Below are 19,164 nucleotides of genomic sequence, written 5' to 3'. Positions count from 1 at the left end.
TGTTGCTACACACTCGTGTACAGTAGGTGGCGGTATGCACCTTGAAGTTGTTTGCGATCCTTCATAATGGAAAAGAAGAAGAACGCACTCCAAGCCAGTTGGTGGCAGTAATGTACCCCATGATTGTTTGCCAACCGCCAAAAAGCCTTCAGAAGAAGTGAGACACTGAATGAATCCTAAGATGAGTGAGTCAAAGAGAAAGTTTTATCAAGAGCCACGTTAGCTGCGTGCGTAATACAGTTGCATTGTGCAACATTTGCAAAGTAAAACTCTCAACCAAAGGTGGCTCCACATTAAACCTTCTCCGACATTTAAGATTGAATTATCCGAGTGTTAAGCAGCAGGCGGTAATACAGGACCCTGCTCCCTTGACTCAGGGATTTGACAGCTCGATTGAATGATTTGCTTCAGTTCGTTCACTCGAATGGTTCGAATCATTCACGAACGACACAACACCGTTGGTTCACGTGGATGCTCGGGGGGAGTAACCAAAGCAGGCCACAGAGTTCGAAAAGAACGTTTTTACTTGAACTGCGCCGGACTGTGATTAAGAAAACGGAATCAGGTGAATAAAGCTCCCTCTGCCTTCTGACATTGCTATACGCCGTGTTTCTTTTATTTGAATTAGTTAAACACATTTGTATGATTTCTAATCTAATTAAAACCAATTTCTCTCACTCTCCTTAGATAGACACAGAAAGATTTACTGTCAGTGTATTTCAGGGATTTGTCGGAACCGCTTGTTTAGATTATCGGGGTAGCAGGGCAGTGCTGGAGCATCAGTCTGCAGGGTTTGCTCCTCCTAACTAGCCGCGTTAGCACATTGTTATTAGCAACATAGCCGAGTGAAGCTCCATTAGACCGACCTAGCCAGCACGAAGAAACAGAACTGGGAGGTAGAAGCGACTAGATTAGTGATTGAAACTCTCAAGAGCATTACAACCGATTTCTTTGAGTTGGCACCAAAGCAGGGTGCCATCCCAGTATGTATGGGCTATTTGTCACAAATTTGGTGATTGTGTAGGTTTCTGTGTTTCTGCACATCTTCAAGAAACCAGCTTGAGATGATTTGAGTTTTTGGACATGGTGCGTTATCCTGCTGGAAGTATCATGCAGAAAATGGGTACAATGTGGCTATAAAGTAATGGATTGCATCAAAATCCATTACTCATTTGGCAAGAGTCGCAAACTGTGCCAAGATAATATTCCCCCACACCATTATACAACCACCACTAGCTTCAACCTTTGATACCTGATAGATTGCATTTTTGCTTTTGTGCATGTCTAATTCTGACTATTATCTTAATGTCTAAGCTCAAGTCAAAGTTTTTCCAATTTGTTATTTCCTAGTTTTAGTGAGCCTGAGGGTAAATGATAGCCTCACTTTCCCTTTCTTAGCTGATATGTGTGTAGGGTCTTATAAAAAGCATCACTCTTTTAAACAAGGCAGATAATATGACATTTTCTGGCTGCTTTATTGGTTTCGCTGCATTTTCCTCAGATCAAAATGAACCCGGACGCACAACAGAGGATCGGCTTTATCGGTGCGGGAAACATGGCTTTTGGCATTGCAAAGGGGTTGTTGTCAGGTTAGTGTAGAGAAACTTGTTGAAATACTGAAACAACATTTGAGTGTAAATCTTCAAGGTCATTTTTTTGCATTGCAGGAAATGTTCTGCCTGCAAACATCAAAGTCAGTGCACCATCCTCTACGAATTTAGGACGATTCCAGGTATTAAAAAAATTATTTTGGATTTTCTGTAATTTATTACAGAGTTGAGTTGTAAGGTAACTCAAGACAATGAGCAGCAACAAATGAGGACATGATACTGTATCTAATGTTCTGCTCCATGTTTTCACTTGCAAGCCAACTGCTGCATTGAATCCCTGCAGATGTGAACAGAGAAAACCTTAATCAGTTATTCCAGCATACCTAACTCTGAGTATTGTATCTATCAGTTCTATGTGCTTGATAAATGTGTTGTTCAACTGGTAAAATGTTTTCAGGAACTTGGCATTTCTGTAACACACTCCAACACTGAGGTTGTCTGTGGGTCAGATGTGGTGTTTGTCGCCGTCAAGCCTCATATGATTCCACGTGTTCTCATTGAAGTCTCTGAGCACATCACAAAGAAACAGATAATCGTGTCGGTTGCCGCAGGAGTGACGCTAGCTATGTTGGAGGAGGTGAGGGCCACAGCCGCTGTAACAGGTTTTCACTCTACAGGTTTCATCTGTCTGGGTATCAAATATTTTGAATCTTTTTTAGTTTTTTGCTTTCATTTCAAGCTCCTCCCAGAAAACTCGATTGTCATCAGGCTGATGCCTAACCTTCCCTGTCTGGTTCAAGAGGGGGCCCTGTTGTTTGCACTGGGCACCAATGCAAAAGGGGAGGATGGCGCTCTACTTCTCAGCTTGTTGCATTGCTGTGGTTTGGTGGAGGAAGTGCCTGAAACCTGGATCGATGTCCACACAGGGCTGAGCGGGAGCGGAGTCGCTTTTGTGAGTCTCAGTGTTGCCATATCTACACACTATGAATTATACAAATGTTTACACAAGCTTTTGCCAATGTCCCACAACTAACATTACCAGGTTAGACACTAATCCATTATATAAAATTTTCTTTGCCATTATTTATTAGTCTATTTTGTTTGTTTTTTTTGCTGTTTTTTTTGTCTAGGTGTATCTTTTTGCAGAAGCGCTGGCAGAAGGAGCTGTTAAAATGGGCATGCCAAGTGCTCTGGCTCACAGCATCGCATCCCAAACTGTTCTGGTGAGTCTTACAATATCTGCACTTTTGTTTTCCAAAAATGCTCTTGACTAGAAACCCATGTCCAAATTCAGTGTTTGATTGTTTGTCATTTGCTGCAGGGTGCTGGTAAATTGCTACGTGATTCTGGGAAACATCCAGCTCAGCTTCGGGCTGAGGTCTGCACCCCGGGTGGAACAACCATCTATGGGCTTCACACACTGGAGCAGGGAGGCGTGAGGGCGTCTGTCATGAGCGCGGTGGAATCGGCCACTCAGAGAGCAAGGGATCTTGGGAAAAAATAGGCAGCAGGAAGGGTCCATGTGTCGGAACTACATCTTGAACTTTAACCATGGAAAGTCTTAAAATAATATGACTGTTTTTTTTATTTATTTTTTTCATATTTCATAACTTGGTATTGTAAGAATTAAAAAAAAAGATGATAGTCTTGATTTTCTTTAAAATCCAGTTTACACTTCTGTTAGGTCTTTCAAAGGACAGGCTTCTTATGTTTCACTTTGTGTGATAATAAACAAGAAAATTTGTGGGATCACAAGTTTAGAGTATGCATTAACATGCAGAATAATCCTTCGTTTATATTAGGACAGGTATGCATAATGAGATGTTCATATAAATAAATAAATAAATAATATTGTGATAGAGAATAAGTATATTTGCCTTATTGTTTTTCTAGATTGTTATGCGCTTGTAAGGTTGTGTTAGAGGAAAGTTGGTGGATGAATTAGCAGCACTCGCATAGCTCAGTCCCCGGCTAGTAAAACGGTCAGATGTAATTTGATACACACGCAAACCATAGAACGGTATGTTGGCTTACATGCCAGCCTGCTACATGAGACGAGCACATGTAAAGTAAAAATATGAACCATTTTAAATTTACCAGCTCCTAGCAAACAGTTATTTACATACAGAATTTATGTTGTTCACCAAATGTTTAAAATTTGTAATATTTAATTGAAAATATGATAGTGAAAAATATTGAAAAAAGGAAAGAAAATCATGGCTTTAATCTTGCTGTCCATTCATCCCTTTCCTGAAATCTTGAATTATTCCAAACAGGAATCTGTTTCTAATTACATTTTTTTTTCCAGTCATGATACAAAGCTACAAAAAAAGCACAATTCATGTATGTGTGCAAAAGCCATAAGAAAAACTGTCAAGAAATCATCCACTTTGTACATGGATCTGTGCAGAGATAAAGATTTAGCAGCTGACTACAGTTTTAACTGGAAGGTTTGACTCAGGATGCTGCATCTTCCTGGTAATCTGCTGATTTGCGAAGATAAGATGTGAATGTGTGTGTCTTCCCCCCTCAGTCCATAACTGGTTGGTTAATTGGTGGCTATAAAGTTCTCAATAAAAGGTATGCTTGTGTTTACATGATTGCGTGTCTCTGAGTTGCCCTGTGATGGACTGGCGACCTGTCCAGGGTGCACCACGCCTCTCATCCAATGATTGCTGGAGGTAGGCAGCGTATAGTGGATGGATAGATAATTGTAATTCCATAAATATGTTCCAGTATGACATACATTACTTTTAATAGGTTCCAAATATGATGACAGCCTTTGCACAGCCCAACACTCAAGCTTTCTAGCTGAGCCCCTGGGGGGACTGGTCCCCCAGGTTGGAAATCACTTATATTAAGTGATTTATCAGTTGAAAAATACACTCTAATACTTTTAATTATTGTGTGTCTGTCAGGGGCGCCATATTTGGAGGGAGAGTTTGGACAATTCCAACGACAGTCAGGAGGATCCCACAAAAAAGGAAAAAATTTTTTTTTATATATAAATAGAACAAATATTTTAGGACCCCCTGGCAATAGCAAAATTAACGCCCCTAAAATTCCCTGGTGTCAGTTGTTTTTGGCATCAATTCAACCTGAGCATGTGGAGATATCAATGATTCACAAACCCACCTCCCCTTTCCTCTAATTTCACACAATCGCTGCTGCTCCTTGCTTCTTCCTCCTCCTCCTCCTCCTTCCCGTTGTCATTCACTCTGGCTGGAGAAACACGCGTTTTACCCACCGGCCTGCGGCTACACCGAAAAAAAGACAAAAATACAGCAGTAAGTAACGATGACGCTGACTGACAGACAGGGGTCCAATGTGGGGAATGCTGTCAGAACTTGTTAACTGGACACCACTGGGTATTTATTGGGAAGAATAGTCGGTTGTCAAGACTGATGTTAGCCGAGGCTAGCAGGTTGCTAGCTGGCACGCCTTCCGAATACCGGCGTGAATGGCCGCTGGTCCAGTTTTATGTTCTTCTCTAAATGTCGGTATTGGCACGAGAAAAAGGGTATGTTCTATGACTTGAATTATTGTTCCAGTGGGAACTGATAATTAATTACTATTAATTATCATTAATTATCAGTGTTCCCATCGACTTGACACTCAGAGAAATATGGCTAATGTTCAGGTTAGCAAGACGCACTTTTATACCCTGATGAGGCTGTTTACTGCATCATAGGACAGACCTTTGTTTGTTTTGTAGGTACATATGTGTATTAGTTTATAAAACATGTTACATGTGCATCGGAATGGGTGTAATTTAGGTCAAAGCGCAATGTTAAGCTTTTATTTAAAAAATATGGCTTAGAGCTACCGAAAACCCAAAATTCAGTTTCTCTGAAAACTTAAATTTTACAAATTTTATTTGCTGCACAATCATGGTGAAGACTCCTTACTTTACAGTTGAGTAAGAGATGGTCAATATCACTCTTAACGTTATTGCCAAGATAATTAATGGTAAGTTTAGTGGAAGGAAGAAGGCGCCCAAGGAGCAGTGATAACCTTGAGAGGAATTCCATTCCTCTCCAATGGAAAGGAAGTAGTAGTAAGTACTACTTAAGTACTTACTACTTAAGTACTTAAGTAGTAAGTACTTAATTACTTACTAATTAAGTACTGATTTAAGTACTTAAATCAGTACTTAAATACTGATTTAAGTATTTTGGGAAGATTTTGTAAAATAAAAAAAAGTGTAAGACTAACAGCTGGTGTCCACATGTTGTTCTGCCATCAGCCAATGTTCGCTTGTTCCTTTTACCAAGTCATACAAGATGTATACAGCGGTTTGAGTCAGCATGTCAATAATTGGCACACATAGATGTATTCAGGACATACCCAATATTTTAGAGGATTTTATGTGTCGTTGATAATCAAGATGCTGATTTCATCTACCAGCAGGGGTTAGCTGAGCACATGCCCATACTACTGATTTATTGAACAGGGACAATAATGACTGCTGACTGTTTAATTTGTCAGCATTTTACCCAAATCCCACAGGGAATTGATATAGAATTGTCAAGAGGAAAACGGGGCAAAGATATAGATAAGTAGAAGGCCAACAAGCTTCCTTTATTCATCAGCAGATCCAAATGCTGATTGCCTCTGCGTCACTCTACATTGGTGAAGCTATTTATGCAAAAGGATAAAAGTATTGCGTACATATACTGCACACAAACGTACTTTGTTGCTGGCCAAAGTCATCTTTATGTTTTTGAGAAATGTAATTTTGGGTTTTCATTAGCTCTAAGTAATATTCATCAAAATAAACATTTGAAAGGCATCACCGTGTTTAATGACTCGCTATATTTAACATTTGAAATTTCTATTCTAATTTATTGAAATGCGTGTGTACACAGCTGGACATTAATATTAAATGTGTCTTATATCAACTTTTATAAGGTGTTGAAATCCCCTTTTTTCTCACCTTTTATCTGTTAAATGCTCAATTGCTGCTTTTTAGTAATCAGTGGCACACGTGAAGTGCAAATATAACGTGTTGTTTCTTGGTAATGTTAATATATGCACTTCTAAACATAACATCTAACAAATGCTATTGGAGAGTATTGGTTAAGGTAGGCAGATCATAAACAGGAATTACTTGTCTTGCACTGGTAAGTAATTGGAGCCAATTCCAAATTCACTTGTCAGTTGAAACTCTGTTACACCCTAAACCTGCTGCTAAACATAAAGTTCCCAGCAAGAACAAAGCAATGTTTGCTGATTAAAACAATAATCATAAAAAAACAACAACAAACCAGCTGGGCATGACATTTGTAGCCTGAGTCGAGACAGTATGTCTAGTTCCTAAATATATTCCTGGAACTAGATTTTTTGTAATGAACACAGTTTCAAATGTTTACTGTTCTAATTTGGATTTAATTATTGGGATTTATAAATAGTATTTTGAAAGAATCTTATAAGATAGCGAATCATCTTTGTTTCTTTAAAAAATAATCAGAGGTTCCTTTTCTTAATTTGTAGTCCTCTGTGACAATAAGTAATTCTGTAATTATTGCAATAGCTAATCAAAGCTTATAAAATAACTTGGGGGTGGGGAGGGGTAAAGAGATCTAATACAAGATCTAATAATCTAACACAATGTTCAGATTTTATGATATTGACTATCTAATGAGGACTAGCCAGTAGGAAGTTATGAAGAATAAATCATGAGAAAGCGACGAACAAGACCTGAACAATATGCAAGCACTAGAAAATTGTTCAGATCCCGTAGGAGGCAGAAAGCATTGCTTAAAAAGCCAATTGCTGGACGTCTAGGGTACGTCGAGCTACATCACAATCACAGTTTGTCCAACTTGGAAATGGTAAATGGGGTATTGCAGTCCATGCACAGTTGAAGCACTCTCTTAAGGTTTGAAGAGAATCAAGAAATCAGAAAAATACATCAGTTTGTAATTTTAAAAAAATGTATAAAAATGTCTAATAAAAGTCTGTGCAGCATAAATTTGATATGTGAAATTTTCTTGAAAGTAATATCTTGTCTCGTTCTCATGAACTCAATATCGAAACACCCCTAATAACGCTTTCTTTCAACTGAATGGCATATGTGGATAGTCTGAAACTAATAGATTTTGGCTTGAGCATGACCTTAGCTTTAGTTTTTTTGTGTTTTTTTTTTACATTTGCATGCCATGTATTTGTGTTATTAAATTTACAAGGTGGTGATTGTTAAATTTCTCTTTCACTTGCTTGCGGTTAACTGGATGAAAAGAACGTGTTGAGAGGTTCACTTTGTTTATAGCTTCACAGCTACAACTTTACCGAGGAAGGTGAGTTAAGAACATAAAAATCACATGTGAGTGTCCTGAACTGTCCAAAAGGGAATTACTGTTAGCTCCATATTAATGTTTAGCTCCATATTAATGTGTAAGTGAGTAAATGCCTAATTTTATTGTATATAGTGAACCCTCGTTTTTTGCGGGGGTTGCGTTCCGAAAAGAACCTGTGATAGGCAAAATCCGTGAAGTGGTTACCTTTATTTTTTACAATTATTATAAAGCATAATTAAATACTCTATATTGAAACCAAAGAATAAAACCTGTTTTCAGGTACAAGCATTTTTTTAAGGAATAGAATGCTTTGTTACAAATAACTACAGCAAAATAATCATTTTAATCCATCAATACGAAATACAGTAGGACAAATTGTGACTCGCGTATTTCACTGTGCCCCTGACTGTGACACTGTGGCCTGACTACGCTTTGTAGTGTCTTTTTCTTCTGAAACCTGTGGCGCAGGTGTGATTTTTCGAAAGAACATGGTTATTGGTAGTTGTTGTCGTCGCTCTTTTTTTTCTGGGCAAAAATATTTGCCAAGCTGTATTACGTATATTTAAACACCGTAACGTTATTGGCACACAGGTAGCGAAGAAGCGCGGAGACTGTTTTGCCAATCAGGACGCAGAACACAATGCACTGTGAAAAAAAAAAACTACACAAAAAAATCCGCAAAGCAGCGAGGCCGTGAAAAATGAACCGCGTTATAGCGAGGGTTCACTGTATTATAAAACAGCATGATTTACATAATGTATATATAATTTATTACATGAATTTGCATGAACATTGTTTTTCTTTGGATGCTCTTATATCTCTATTACATTGTTCATATAGTAACCTGTACAGTACCAGCAAGTGGATATAGCTTGCTATTCTAAACCTTATGCAGGGTACTGTAACAGTGTCCAGGCCCTATGGACTCTTCCACATTTAATGTTTTAACCACACACCTCTGTGTGTTTTATTGTGATTTTATGTGATAGGCCAACCACTAAAGTAGTGCCGGATTGTGAGAAGAATTTTTTATTTTTTTTCCCAATAGAACCAACTTTTGCTCCAGTAATAGCATCAACGTCTCTTCCAGTTTTGCAATGTTAGGTTTTTCTTCTGCTTTCAGGCTCAGTGAGATTGAATGTTCTCATTAATCTTCAAGTCTTTCCACAGATTCTAAATTGAATGAAGTTTTACACTTTGACTGGGCAGTGATTACTTCTAAACCATGACTGACAATGTAAAGTCCTGGGTACTGCTGTCCTGCAACTTTTAGTTGTCTTTTTGCCACAACAAACTTAGTTCAAACAAATGAGTCATTAGCAGGACACTGTACAACTTGGGTACATGCTGCAGAGTTGCAGGACACTAGCCTCTAAGGACTGAAGTTCAGTCTTCTGAAATAAACTCTTCTACCATAGGTCTGGCTGTATATTTAGTGGTGTTGTCCTGCCTCAATTTCCACTTTTCTGGAGTCTTTATTTTCTTTTATGATTGCTTTGTATGTAGCTTTATCGCTGTGCTCATCAGCTCTGATCAGATTCTTTCACTGCTGAAGAAAAGCAATTCCACAGAATGATGCCGGAACCAAACATCTCACTAAAATACACTGAAGTTTGTGGTTTTAAGGTGACAATGTGGAAAGATTCTAGGAGTAGTCACTCTTTGCATGTCAACTCGCCACTTTTTGAACAATTAGAGTTATTATAGTGGTCTGTGATTGCTTATTCTGCCGTAATTCTGATCTGCCAATTCATACCCAAAATGAACACATTAGTCTGCATGCTGCTTGTTTTTTTTTTGTTGAGGACTTGCTTATGGATTCTTTCTAGTTTGCGTATACTTCCGTTACATTGGAAAATATGCCATTAATGATCTGTCGCCTAAAAATGAACCCTTCTTTGTCTTCCTGCCTCTGTAACTAACCCAAAAGTTTGTACCTGTTATTCTCTTTTTGTCCTACAATTGCCCTAAGATGTCCAAGAAGATCTCCCAGTGCTCTGTTCAGGACCAATCGGAGCATGATCAGCCTCCCAGCCAAAGTCATTTGGATCAAACCAACCTGGGTTGTAGGAAAAAGACAGAACCAGGCCAGAGAAATGGAGAAACAACCTCTTCATCTCCAGAGAGTGGTAGCTTGAATGGAAACGGAAAGCGCAGTGGGAAAAGCCGTCGCCGCAAGAAACGCTCATCTAATCCCGGGAGCCACCATGAGGGAAAGGCAGATGAAGTGAAAAACAAAGAGAAGCCTGACGAACACACCAGCCAGTCGCCTGAGCAACCGGCTGCATTGATGGGCTTGCAGTCGGAATGTGGCAGTGTGTGGTTTGAACGCAACATCTACGAACAAGCTGAGAGCGTCTACCAGTGTTGGCTAGTGAGCTCCGCTAACCGGATCTCCAAGCCCAACCGTTCACATCTGTCCTCAGGGAAACGTTCAAGCAATCCGTCCACTGTGGCACCATCTTCCTCCAGAGCAGCTTGTCACCATGTTGATCAGGTGGCTTGCCACCACATAGTGGAGGAAGCATGGGTCAACAAGACGACTTTCGACCAAGCAGAGCGGCGCTTTGTTGAGGGGTTTGCTCCCCCATCAGCTCCTAACTCCCTTGACCTCTCACCTCCGACTAACTGCTCTGGCGCCTCCAGAACACCCGATGAAGGGTATCAGTCTCAAGCCCTGACTCCAGCAACCCCTGTTGTCCAACAGGCAGCTGGTACGCCGGCTTCTCGACAGTCGATTAACGGGCTGCCGCGCATTCCAGTCGAGCTGCTGAGGGAAGTGTGGCTCGACAAACCTGCATACGATCGTGCCGAAGCAGCCTTTTATCAGAACCTGTATGCTAACAATTCCTCCAAGAGGCAAATCTGCACCCCCACCACCAGAGGAAGTGACCACCCTCAGAGCCTTATGGAAGAGGAAGAGGAGGAAGACAGTGAGGACATGGCAGAGGAAGAGAAACCGCTGGTCCTGCAGTGTAAAGCAGAAGTCTTTCATGCCCTTCACCCGATTCAGGAGGAAGAAGAGCCAGCTGAGTCCCTTGAGACTGAAGAACCTTCCGGAGTGTGCTTCTTCCTTCACCCGGACAGCGAGCCAGTGTGGCTGGACAAGTGGCGGTACGATGCTGCAGAGAACCGTTTTCAAAGCTGTGGTTTGGATAAAGTCTGCACGGTGAAGAAGAATCGGAGGCCGGAGGCAGAAAAGTCATCAGCGTCCTCCAAGACGCCTAAAAGGGACAAGTATGACCAAACCGGGGGAATGGAACCGCTCCAGATGTTTCAGTTCATCGTTCATTACTTTTCATTATAATTTTCCCTCCTTTCAAATTCTTTTTTTCTTCTTTCACCTTGTTTCTTTCATTCCTTCTAGATCATGTAATCATTTCTAATTGTTTTATTCTTTCTTTTCCTGAGTTCAACCAAAATTGTTTTGTTTCTCCCACCATCTTTCTTTCAGCATTTGTAGAGTTGTACTTGGGATGTCTGGATGTATGGAAGCCATATAAAATGCTTGAGTTCACACTTGATACATTCTAGATCATAAGTTTAATGTAGTAGTTCATTTTCTTATCCCCTGACATTTTTCCCTACATTTCTTTTTTTTCTTTTTCTTAGAAAAATGAGCTCAGTGGACTTCTTGGCTCAGGAGAAGATATGGTTTGAGAAGCCTCGTTATGATGAGGCGGAAAGATGCTTTTATGAGAGAATGAACGGCTCATCGCAAAACATACAGGTAACCCACTCAGACTGTAGATTTAGGTTTTTTTGAATCAACTTTCTATCTTTCCAACATCTCATTCGCCCTAAAGCTGTAATTCTACCATACAGCCATTATAAAATGGTGAGTGTGTGTTGCACAACGTTTACAATTAAATTCATGGCTAAATCATTGTAATGCAAAACTCATGAGTACAGAAAAAGTTGATGAGGTTGTGAAGAAGTAGGGTGTAGAGATGGGGCAGATTTGCTTTTATTTTAAGATCCATGTTGAGATGAAGACAACTGGTGCAGAAGCATTAAGGTTTAAAGTGGCACTTTCATCGTTAAACTGGCTTTAAAAGTGCACATTCTGCTCAGTTCTTTTCATAGTAAAATACTCTCAAATATTTCCTTGTTTTAATTGTAGGATGTTGGAGCTAATGCCATCCTGCAGGACATTGCTCGAGCTCGGGAGAACATCCAGAAATCTCTAGCCGGGGTAAGAATTGATGCAATTCCTAAACTAAAACATTCAACCAGTCTACCTTTGTAGTCATCACTTTTGAATGAAACGCTAAGGGAAAAATTCCTGGTCATCTGACTGCCGGCTGTATCAAGAAAGAAACACTTCCAAGCCTTTATCTGGCAGAATTTTGCAGAAGAGCAACTTTTCTGTCATTTTGTTGTTTGAAAACAATCTGCTGAGGATTCTGTAGCAGCACGTCTCATTCAGCCAGACTGTTGCTGCAAAACTGGTCTGAAAAGGATCAAACTGTGCTGAAAATAAATCATGTTAAAATAAATGTGAAATTATTTTTAACATTTTTGATGACCATCTGTGTCTTTATCTCCGAGAAAAGTTATTTGTTTCTTCATTGTCTGAGCAGATTTGAAAGCATATAATTTGTTGATGGATTTCTTTGTTCCCTGCATGAACTTTTTTCTTTTATTCAAACTTGAAACTTGGTTTTCATTTGCTTTTAGACTCCCTCTCCTCATCGTTCTGTTTTTATGTAGCTCATTCAATTTCCCTTTGCCTCATTTCCATTTCCCTGCCCTGATTTCTTTCCTTGTACCACCCTGCACTCCCCTCCTCCAAGCTGAAGAATACGCTGAGTAACAAAGGGTCTTCCCAAGCTTCCCTGACCCAACTGTCTCATCCTGTAAGTTTCTGAGTTTTGTGTGTCGCTGGAAGCATCTGCTGCTGCTCTCAGCAGGTAGTCTAAGCAAGCAAAATTTGATCAATCTGAATTCAAATTCAGTTTGTGGATAACTTGCAAAGTGGCAGCACCTGCTTATCAATGTTGTTTTTCTGTCTGTTTCCATATATACCCTGTTTCTCTTCAGTCTTTGTTTTGCTAAAGAGGCTGTCATGTTGAATAACTTCTGTTTGAATAGTAACACATTTCTCTGTTTTTTAAATGTTGTACCTCTGCAGAACACCGGCAGCTGCAACAACAACAGTGCAGGTGATCAGGGAGAAATCATTTCTCGCATCAAAAGCCTCGAATTGGAGAACCAGAGTTTATACACAGGTTGGTTGTCATCCACAGTCATCAGTTTGCAGTTTCTTGTCTTTAATGCTTGGAACCTATTATGTTGCTACTTGGATAGCTCTAGGCTTTAGGCTGAATTTGGATTTGAACTGTCACAATTAAAGCAAATTTCTTTTACAGAAAATATGTTCTTTAAAAGAAGATTAGCCATATATTTTAGAATCTGAAGGTTTGTCATTTCATAATGTATTTACCACAAATGACAAAAAAATATATATATTTTCACTTTTCTTAAAAATTAACCACTGCACAATTCTTGTGTTTATGTTTTCTATATTTGTTGTTAATCTGTTCCTCTATACCTTATTAGATCAGGATTTTAAACGAAACCTGTAGTTCTAAAACTGGTTTAGAATAAAATAATAAAAACATTAAAATTCCTTTTACAATGTTTCATAAAAATAAAAGTATCACAAATTACAGATCTGATTTAAATACCACGTATTTAATGTTGTGTAATCCTTTCCATTTTTACATCTTTTTTGAAGTCTTAATTGCATATTATGAAATACTTAATTTTATCCAGATTTCCCCCTTCCTAGCCCTAAAAAAACAAAAGTTCAGTCTGGAAAAGTTTGGATTTTACCACATTTATGGTAATTGAGTGCTGAATCTCAACTTTGGGTTTGACAGTCTGGTTCTATTAAAAGCTAAATGATAAGCGATATGACATTTCTTTTGGCATAGGAAATAATTTAACTGGAACACAAGTCTTTGACATATTTTGCAAAACGTTGGTAAAAAGAGTGATTAATAATATTTCATTTCTACATGATGTTTATGATGATATGATTTTAACATCCCTTTTTATTTATAGTGAATATCTGTGATGTTTCTCAGTGCAAAGAAGTCTGACAAACATAGTCGATTGTGTTTTTTGGAGTTTTTTTTTTTTACATTTTTTTCATTATACGTTTAACATTATCCAGATTATATATGCATAATTCCATCACTGGGATTCTATTTTCAGTGGTAGACAACCTACGAGCAGCGCTCTCCAAACTGGAATGTCGAGTTGCTGTTCTTGAGAAACGTCCAGCATCAGTGACCCCGGCTCCTGCTGCCTCCGTCCCCTACACAAATGTGAGTGGATGCTGACCATTTGGTGATCTGTCATCAAAAAGTGCAAGTTCTCACTTAATTTCTCCAGGGCACTGTTGTCCAGCAGAAGGCCAGTGCCCCAGTTAAACAGGAGGAAGAAGACGACGATGATGAAGACGATATCGACCTGTTCGGTAGTGATGAAGACGAAGAAGCAGAGAAGCTTAAAGAGCAGAGATTGAAGGAATATGCAGAGAAAAAGGCAAAAAAACCTGCTATCATCGCCAAGTCCTCAATATTACTGGATGTTAAGCCTGTAAGATTTTCTAAACTTCTCAGCCTAAAATTCAATTTGTTTATAAAATACAGGCCAACTTCATGTTCTGCTTAACTTTGTTCTTTCCTGCTTGCCGTAGTGGGACGATGAGACGGACATGGCGAAGCTGGAGGAGTGTGTGCGCTCGGTGCAGGCAGACGGCCTGCTATGGGGAACATCCAAACTGGTTCCTGTGGGTTACGGCATCAAGAAGCTCCAGATTGCATGTGTGGTGGAGGACGACAAGGTGGGAACAGATTTGTTGGAGGAAGAGATCACCAAGTTTGAAGACTATGTAAGTATATTGATTTATTTTATTACCAGTACTATGTTTCAGTTCAGTTTACTTTCTTAACAAGTCTGAGGGCCAGGTAATGGTGACCCTCTATCTAGTTAAAGCTGGCCCTATAACATAAAAGTAAGTATTTCATTTGGGGAGATTTCACCATATTAATTTTCAGTTAGAATATTTAACACCTGTAGTTTAAAATAATTCAATGTTTTCTGTACATTTCTGTTGGGTTGTCAGAGTTGAAATGGGCACTAATGAATCTTTCCTCACAAATCTTTCTCCAGAATGATGAGCTGCAGTAAACATTTTCTAACCCAATTACTATAAACAGAAAGTTTCATAAGTTTCGGTGACCACATCTGTCGCTCTGAATGTTTCAGTAAAACTTGTGCAACAGTTCAGTTCGGACAGGTTCTTTTAATTCAACATAAAGCCAGAAAAAAAATACATTTACTCAGAGGTTTACTGTCATAAAGCTAAAAATTGTTCGGTTTTCTTCACCAACACAATTTGAATTGAGATCAATATGGTGACCTTGTATTTTAAAGTGACAGTTAAGCTAATCCCAAAATGTCTTAATTTTGGGATCGCAAAATATTCTCTAATGTTCATTTTGGTTTTTCATGAGTTGATTGTAAGAAAAATCTACTTTTCCACTGAACTGAATTTCAAGTATTATGGTATGGGGTTTTACTTTAATAGTAACTGAGTCAGCTTCATCCTCTCAGTAGATTCTGTAATTAATACTGTTCAGCTATTAGTGGAAATTTGATATAAGTCAATACAATCAGCTGTATTAGTCTATTGCTGCCATCATGTGGTCAAAATATCAAGTTTATCTACAAGCAATTTCTGCAGTTCACTGAATTTTTTTTCTCCTTTCCTGCTTGTTTCAGGTTCAGAGTGTGGATGTAGCCGCATTCAACAAAATCTGATTCAGCAGCAACTCTTCATCACTCCCCATTTCTCTGCTGATTGTGACAGCAGTTGACAATAAAGCAATTCTTGCACTGAAGTTATTGTGTTATGATAATGTAAGCAAATCAACAACTAATATTCCATATATCGTGTGTGATTAGCATTCCAATATAATGTCAAATATTTAAATTGAATGCTGGAAAACTATGAACCTACTACTCTGAGTAACCTGGGTTTACACTGGCAGGTACAATGATTTACAGTTGATTATTAGAACAATGTTTGAATATTGAAATCAGTTACTTCTTCCAACTATAATCTTTGTTACATCAATCTTCAGTAATTATGTTTAATTCTTTATATAACCTGTTTCCTCAAACTGTTTTGTTAAATTTTATTCTTATACAAATTGATCAACTGAAAACACTCATGAATGCACCATGTCATCAATGGTTAACGGTTCAAAAAGACAATAAAACTTAATTTATAGAATCCATGTTTTTGTTGCCACATGAGTTCCATGCCTTTAATTGTAGAAAACTTAAGGGACTAAAATTATTTTAGGTTTACTTTAACTTTTACTTAATGGGCTACAAAGCATAGGAGAGATTAATCATCTGAAACTAAACTCATTTCTCAAAAGCAAATATTTATGTCAAAGTGTCAAAATAAAAAGTCTCTGACACCATCATTTATGAACAAGATGGTAAAATTGCTTTGTCATGTTTTCAGGTGTAAATATTAGAAAATTTGTGCGATTTAGAATAATTGCAACAAACCCATGATTTTACCATACTGGTTTTAAGACAAATTTTACATTCACCTCTGCTGTCTGCCTTTTGCTGCATGAGGTTACTGCTCTTCACTGAAACATTAAAAAAGCAATTATTCATTACTTATGAACACACCTGGAATGAAAAGTAGACACAGGACTAAATTACAGGAGACACTTTGGGAAAAGTACCTGAATAGTAGAAGGAACTCCAACTTTCAGTCATCAAGTTATAAACAGGTTGGGTCACTTAGGCCTGATGAGCCGCTTTATGACACTTGAGGAAGCCTATCAGCTCCAGCAGGGGGGTCATGTTGGTATCCTTTGCTGCTGTGGCCCTTTACTCCAGGAAATGCTATACATTCCAGCTAAATGCATTTCTCTATTGATTCTGAGGTGAATGAGTCTAAAAGCATCAGGAGAAAATGTATTTTCCATTCAAGGATCACAAACTCTGGCAGCTCAAAGCTTCTGGAGCATCTTGGTCAGCATGTCCACCACATGAGGTGTCTGCACTGTGGGCAGCTGCAGACCCTCTATTCATCCCAGTTCTGCAGCTCGTGTATATGTGGTGAGCCAATCCAGTTTCTGCAGATGCTGTACATCTGCTGAAAATTAACCTGTCATGTTTTAAACATAACCAAAAAGTTTGAGCACACTTTTGTCTACTGCTATGCTGCTCATAATAAAGCAGAAAAATGCGTTGCTATATTAATATTCTGACAAAATTTCTTGAGCCTGACTACTCAGCAGCAGAAGAATGTAATCCACTAACCTGAAGTTTGGCGTTTTTCTGTGGAAAGGTGTGCCTCTGTGAGCAGGAGGATCAGGAAACACTGGAAGCTGAGTTTGACACCTGCTGGTGAAATATGGAACTGCGTGGATATGCTGGAGCAGGGTTGTGGGTAAAAAGATTGCACCTACAGCCACAAAACAAAGAGTTATTAAGAATGTCTATTCATCCATTTGGAGATAATGTATTTTATAAAACCCCTGATTTGCATGTTTTCTTTTCCCCCCATGAACAATTTGTGGATAAGAGGAAACCATATGAAACAATCATTCCAATCTCCCTGACCTTCCTTCAGAGGAAATAAAACTACTTGGTTTTAAGGACATTGAAGCCCTTATAGACTAATGTCCCTGCAGTTAACAGACTGCCTGCCAAATTTTCCTTCATTCTAAATTAATTCTTATTCAGAGGTTTATTGACTACGTGTTCCCATAAAGAAGACAGTTTCAGGTCCCTGAAAGTCTGAAGCGGCTCTCTGACAGCAGCAAGAACCTGGAGGTGAGAATAAGATGGAGGTAGATCACATTACTTCAGCCAAGTAAACAAAATATACCACAGTGAGAGCCAACTGTGCACTTTGGTTGTTAAAGAGAGAAGCAATTGCTGTTATTGACGTCATCCATCTTATGAGCGGCAGACAAAGAACAGGAAGGGCAGAGGGACATGAAGTGTGGGCAGGCAGGGAGGTGGACGTGAGGATTCCTGCACCTCAACTGGATCTGAATGAAGAAAAAAAAATTTCACAAGTTTTCACCTGAATACATATAGCAGTGTGGTAATGTTATGTTAGATGTATTTTCTTAAAATTCAAATACAGAATTGTATCAAATGTATTTTTTGTTCAGACTCCTATTTCCAACAGTATAAGAAGCAGTTCTACTTTTGAGATTACTTTTGAAAAGCACTTTGAAATGCCTTGCTGCTGAAATGTGCTATACAAATAAAATTTGATTGATTGATTGATTACAACTAATAATATTGACTGCTGTGGGATAGTTCAGTAGCCTGTACAAAAGTGGAGCCACAAAACAGTGCAGGAAAATATGACCATCTAAATTCTGCATTTTTTTTTGAGATGGTAAAAAAAAAAAAACATTCTTTAATGGGTGCTGCTTTGACCTCTAGTTCACTTTATTCACCGTTGAGTGTTTACTGACTCTTAAAACTGAGGGCACTCTGACCGCTATTTGCCTGTTTGTCTCTTTTGTTGGGGTGTTTTCCAACTTGCTGTGGTTGGTTGTCACATTTTTTTGTTCTCTTGCCAGACTTTCATTAGTTATCTTTTTTGGTCTGAAAGTAAGATGAATCCCTGCAAGAGCACAAACAGGACATGATTTGAATCCAGGTTCTTCTTCCATCTAATTTCCATATGTCTTTCTTTTTCTTTCAATAAATATCACTCTACATACCAACCAAGAGACTGGGATTTCTGTCTCTTCCTGTAAGTTTATAGATAAATGTTCAAAATTTGGCTAAAATCCTTTACATTTGTTATTTTTGCGTTGCACTGACATATTTGGACTGATGGAACACAAGGAATGTTAAATATCAAACCCTATCCAGTTATGCACATCTATCAAATCAATAAGTGCATGTGGTGATAAAAAGACAAGATTATTGCAATTTGCAAACAAAACAGCCTCAAAACATAGCAAATTATATAATTAATCAAGATGGTAAAGAACCTGTGCAGAACAGCAAAATTCCTCAAAGATCCTGCAAGACATGAGTTTCTGAAAATCATTTAACAGTAAACATTAACATAATAACTATGTATACCGAAAATAGCCACAAGAGGGCGGGCACGGCTTAGTAAATGAAAAAATATTTGCAAAATTACGACACAAAAAGAATAAATTACTGTGGAAATATAAGAATATTAGGCAAGTACTCACTTGTTCCAGGTAATAAAATACAGAAATAGCATAAGT

General features: G+C 38.5%; 2 protein-coding genes across 4 annotated transcripts; both read left to right on the top strand.

The window, feature by feature from the left end:
- The first annotated feature begins 157 nt into the window (after window positions 1-157).
- Window positions 158-3,414, top strand: pycr3 (pyrroline-5-carboxylate reductase 3). The gene is made up of 7 exons (XM_005802294.3): window positions 158-565; window positions 1,502-1,589; window positions 1,668-1,732; window positions 2,008-2,187; window positions 2,290-2,502; window positions 2,681-2,773; window positions 2,872-3,414. Exons 2-7 carry the CDS (start codon window positions 1,508-1,510, stop codon window positions 3,052-3,054), a joined length of 816 nt encoding a protein of 271 aa, XP_005802351.1. The 5' UTR covers window positions 158-565; window positions 1,502-1,507; the 3' UTR covers window positions 3,055-3,414.
- Window positions 3,415-4,730: 1,316 nt separating this feature from the next.
- On the top strand, window positions 4,731-15,765 carry LOC102223717. Of its 3 annotated transcripts, none has more exons than XM_023340035.1 (11): window positions 4,731-4,837; window positions 7,792-7,849; window positions 9,822-11,086; window positions 11,462-11,579; window positions 11,973-12,044; window positions 12,646-12,708; window positions 12,984-13,080; window positions 14,072-14,184; window positions 14,270-14,458; window positions 14,559-14,753; window positions 15,647-15,765. In XM_023340035.1, exons 3-11 carry the CDS (start codon window positions 9,822-9,824, stop codon window positions 15,683-15,685), a joined length of 2,151 nt encoding a protein of 716 aa, XP_023195803.1. In that variant the 5' UTR covers window positions 4,731-4,837; window positions 7,792-7,849; the 3' UTR covers window positions 15,686-15,765. The 3 variants fall into 3 exon arrangements, with proteins under 3 accessions (XP_023195803.1, XP_023195801.1, XP_014325462.1); XM_023340033.1 differs by having other exon boundaries at window positions 14,252-14,458; XM_014469976.2 differs by lacking the exon at window positions 12,646-12,708 and having other exon boundaries at window positions 4,732-4,837; window positions 14,252-14,458.
- Window positions 15,766-19,164: the final 3,399 nt, after the last annotated feature.

Source organism: Xiphophorus maculatus, chromosome 9, assembly GCF_002775205.1.
Source record: "Xiphophorus maculatus strain JP 163 A chromosome 9, X_maculatus-5.0-male, whole genome shotgun sequence".
Lineage (NCBI taxonomy): Eukaryota > Metazoa > Chordata > Actinopteri > Cyprinodontiformes > Poeciliidae > Xiphophorus > Xiphophorus maculatus.
Note: the sequence above shows the minus strand (reverse complement) of the source record. Positions and strands in the feature narration are given on the sequence as shown.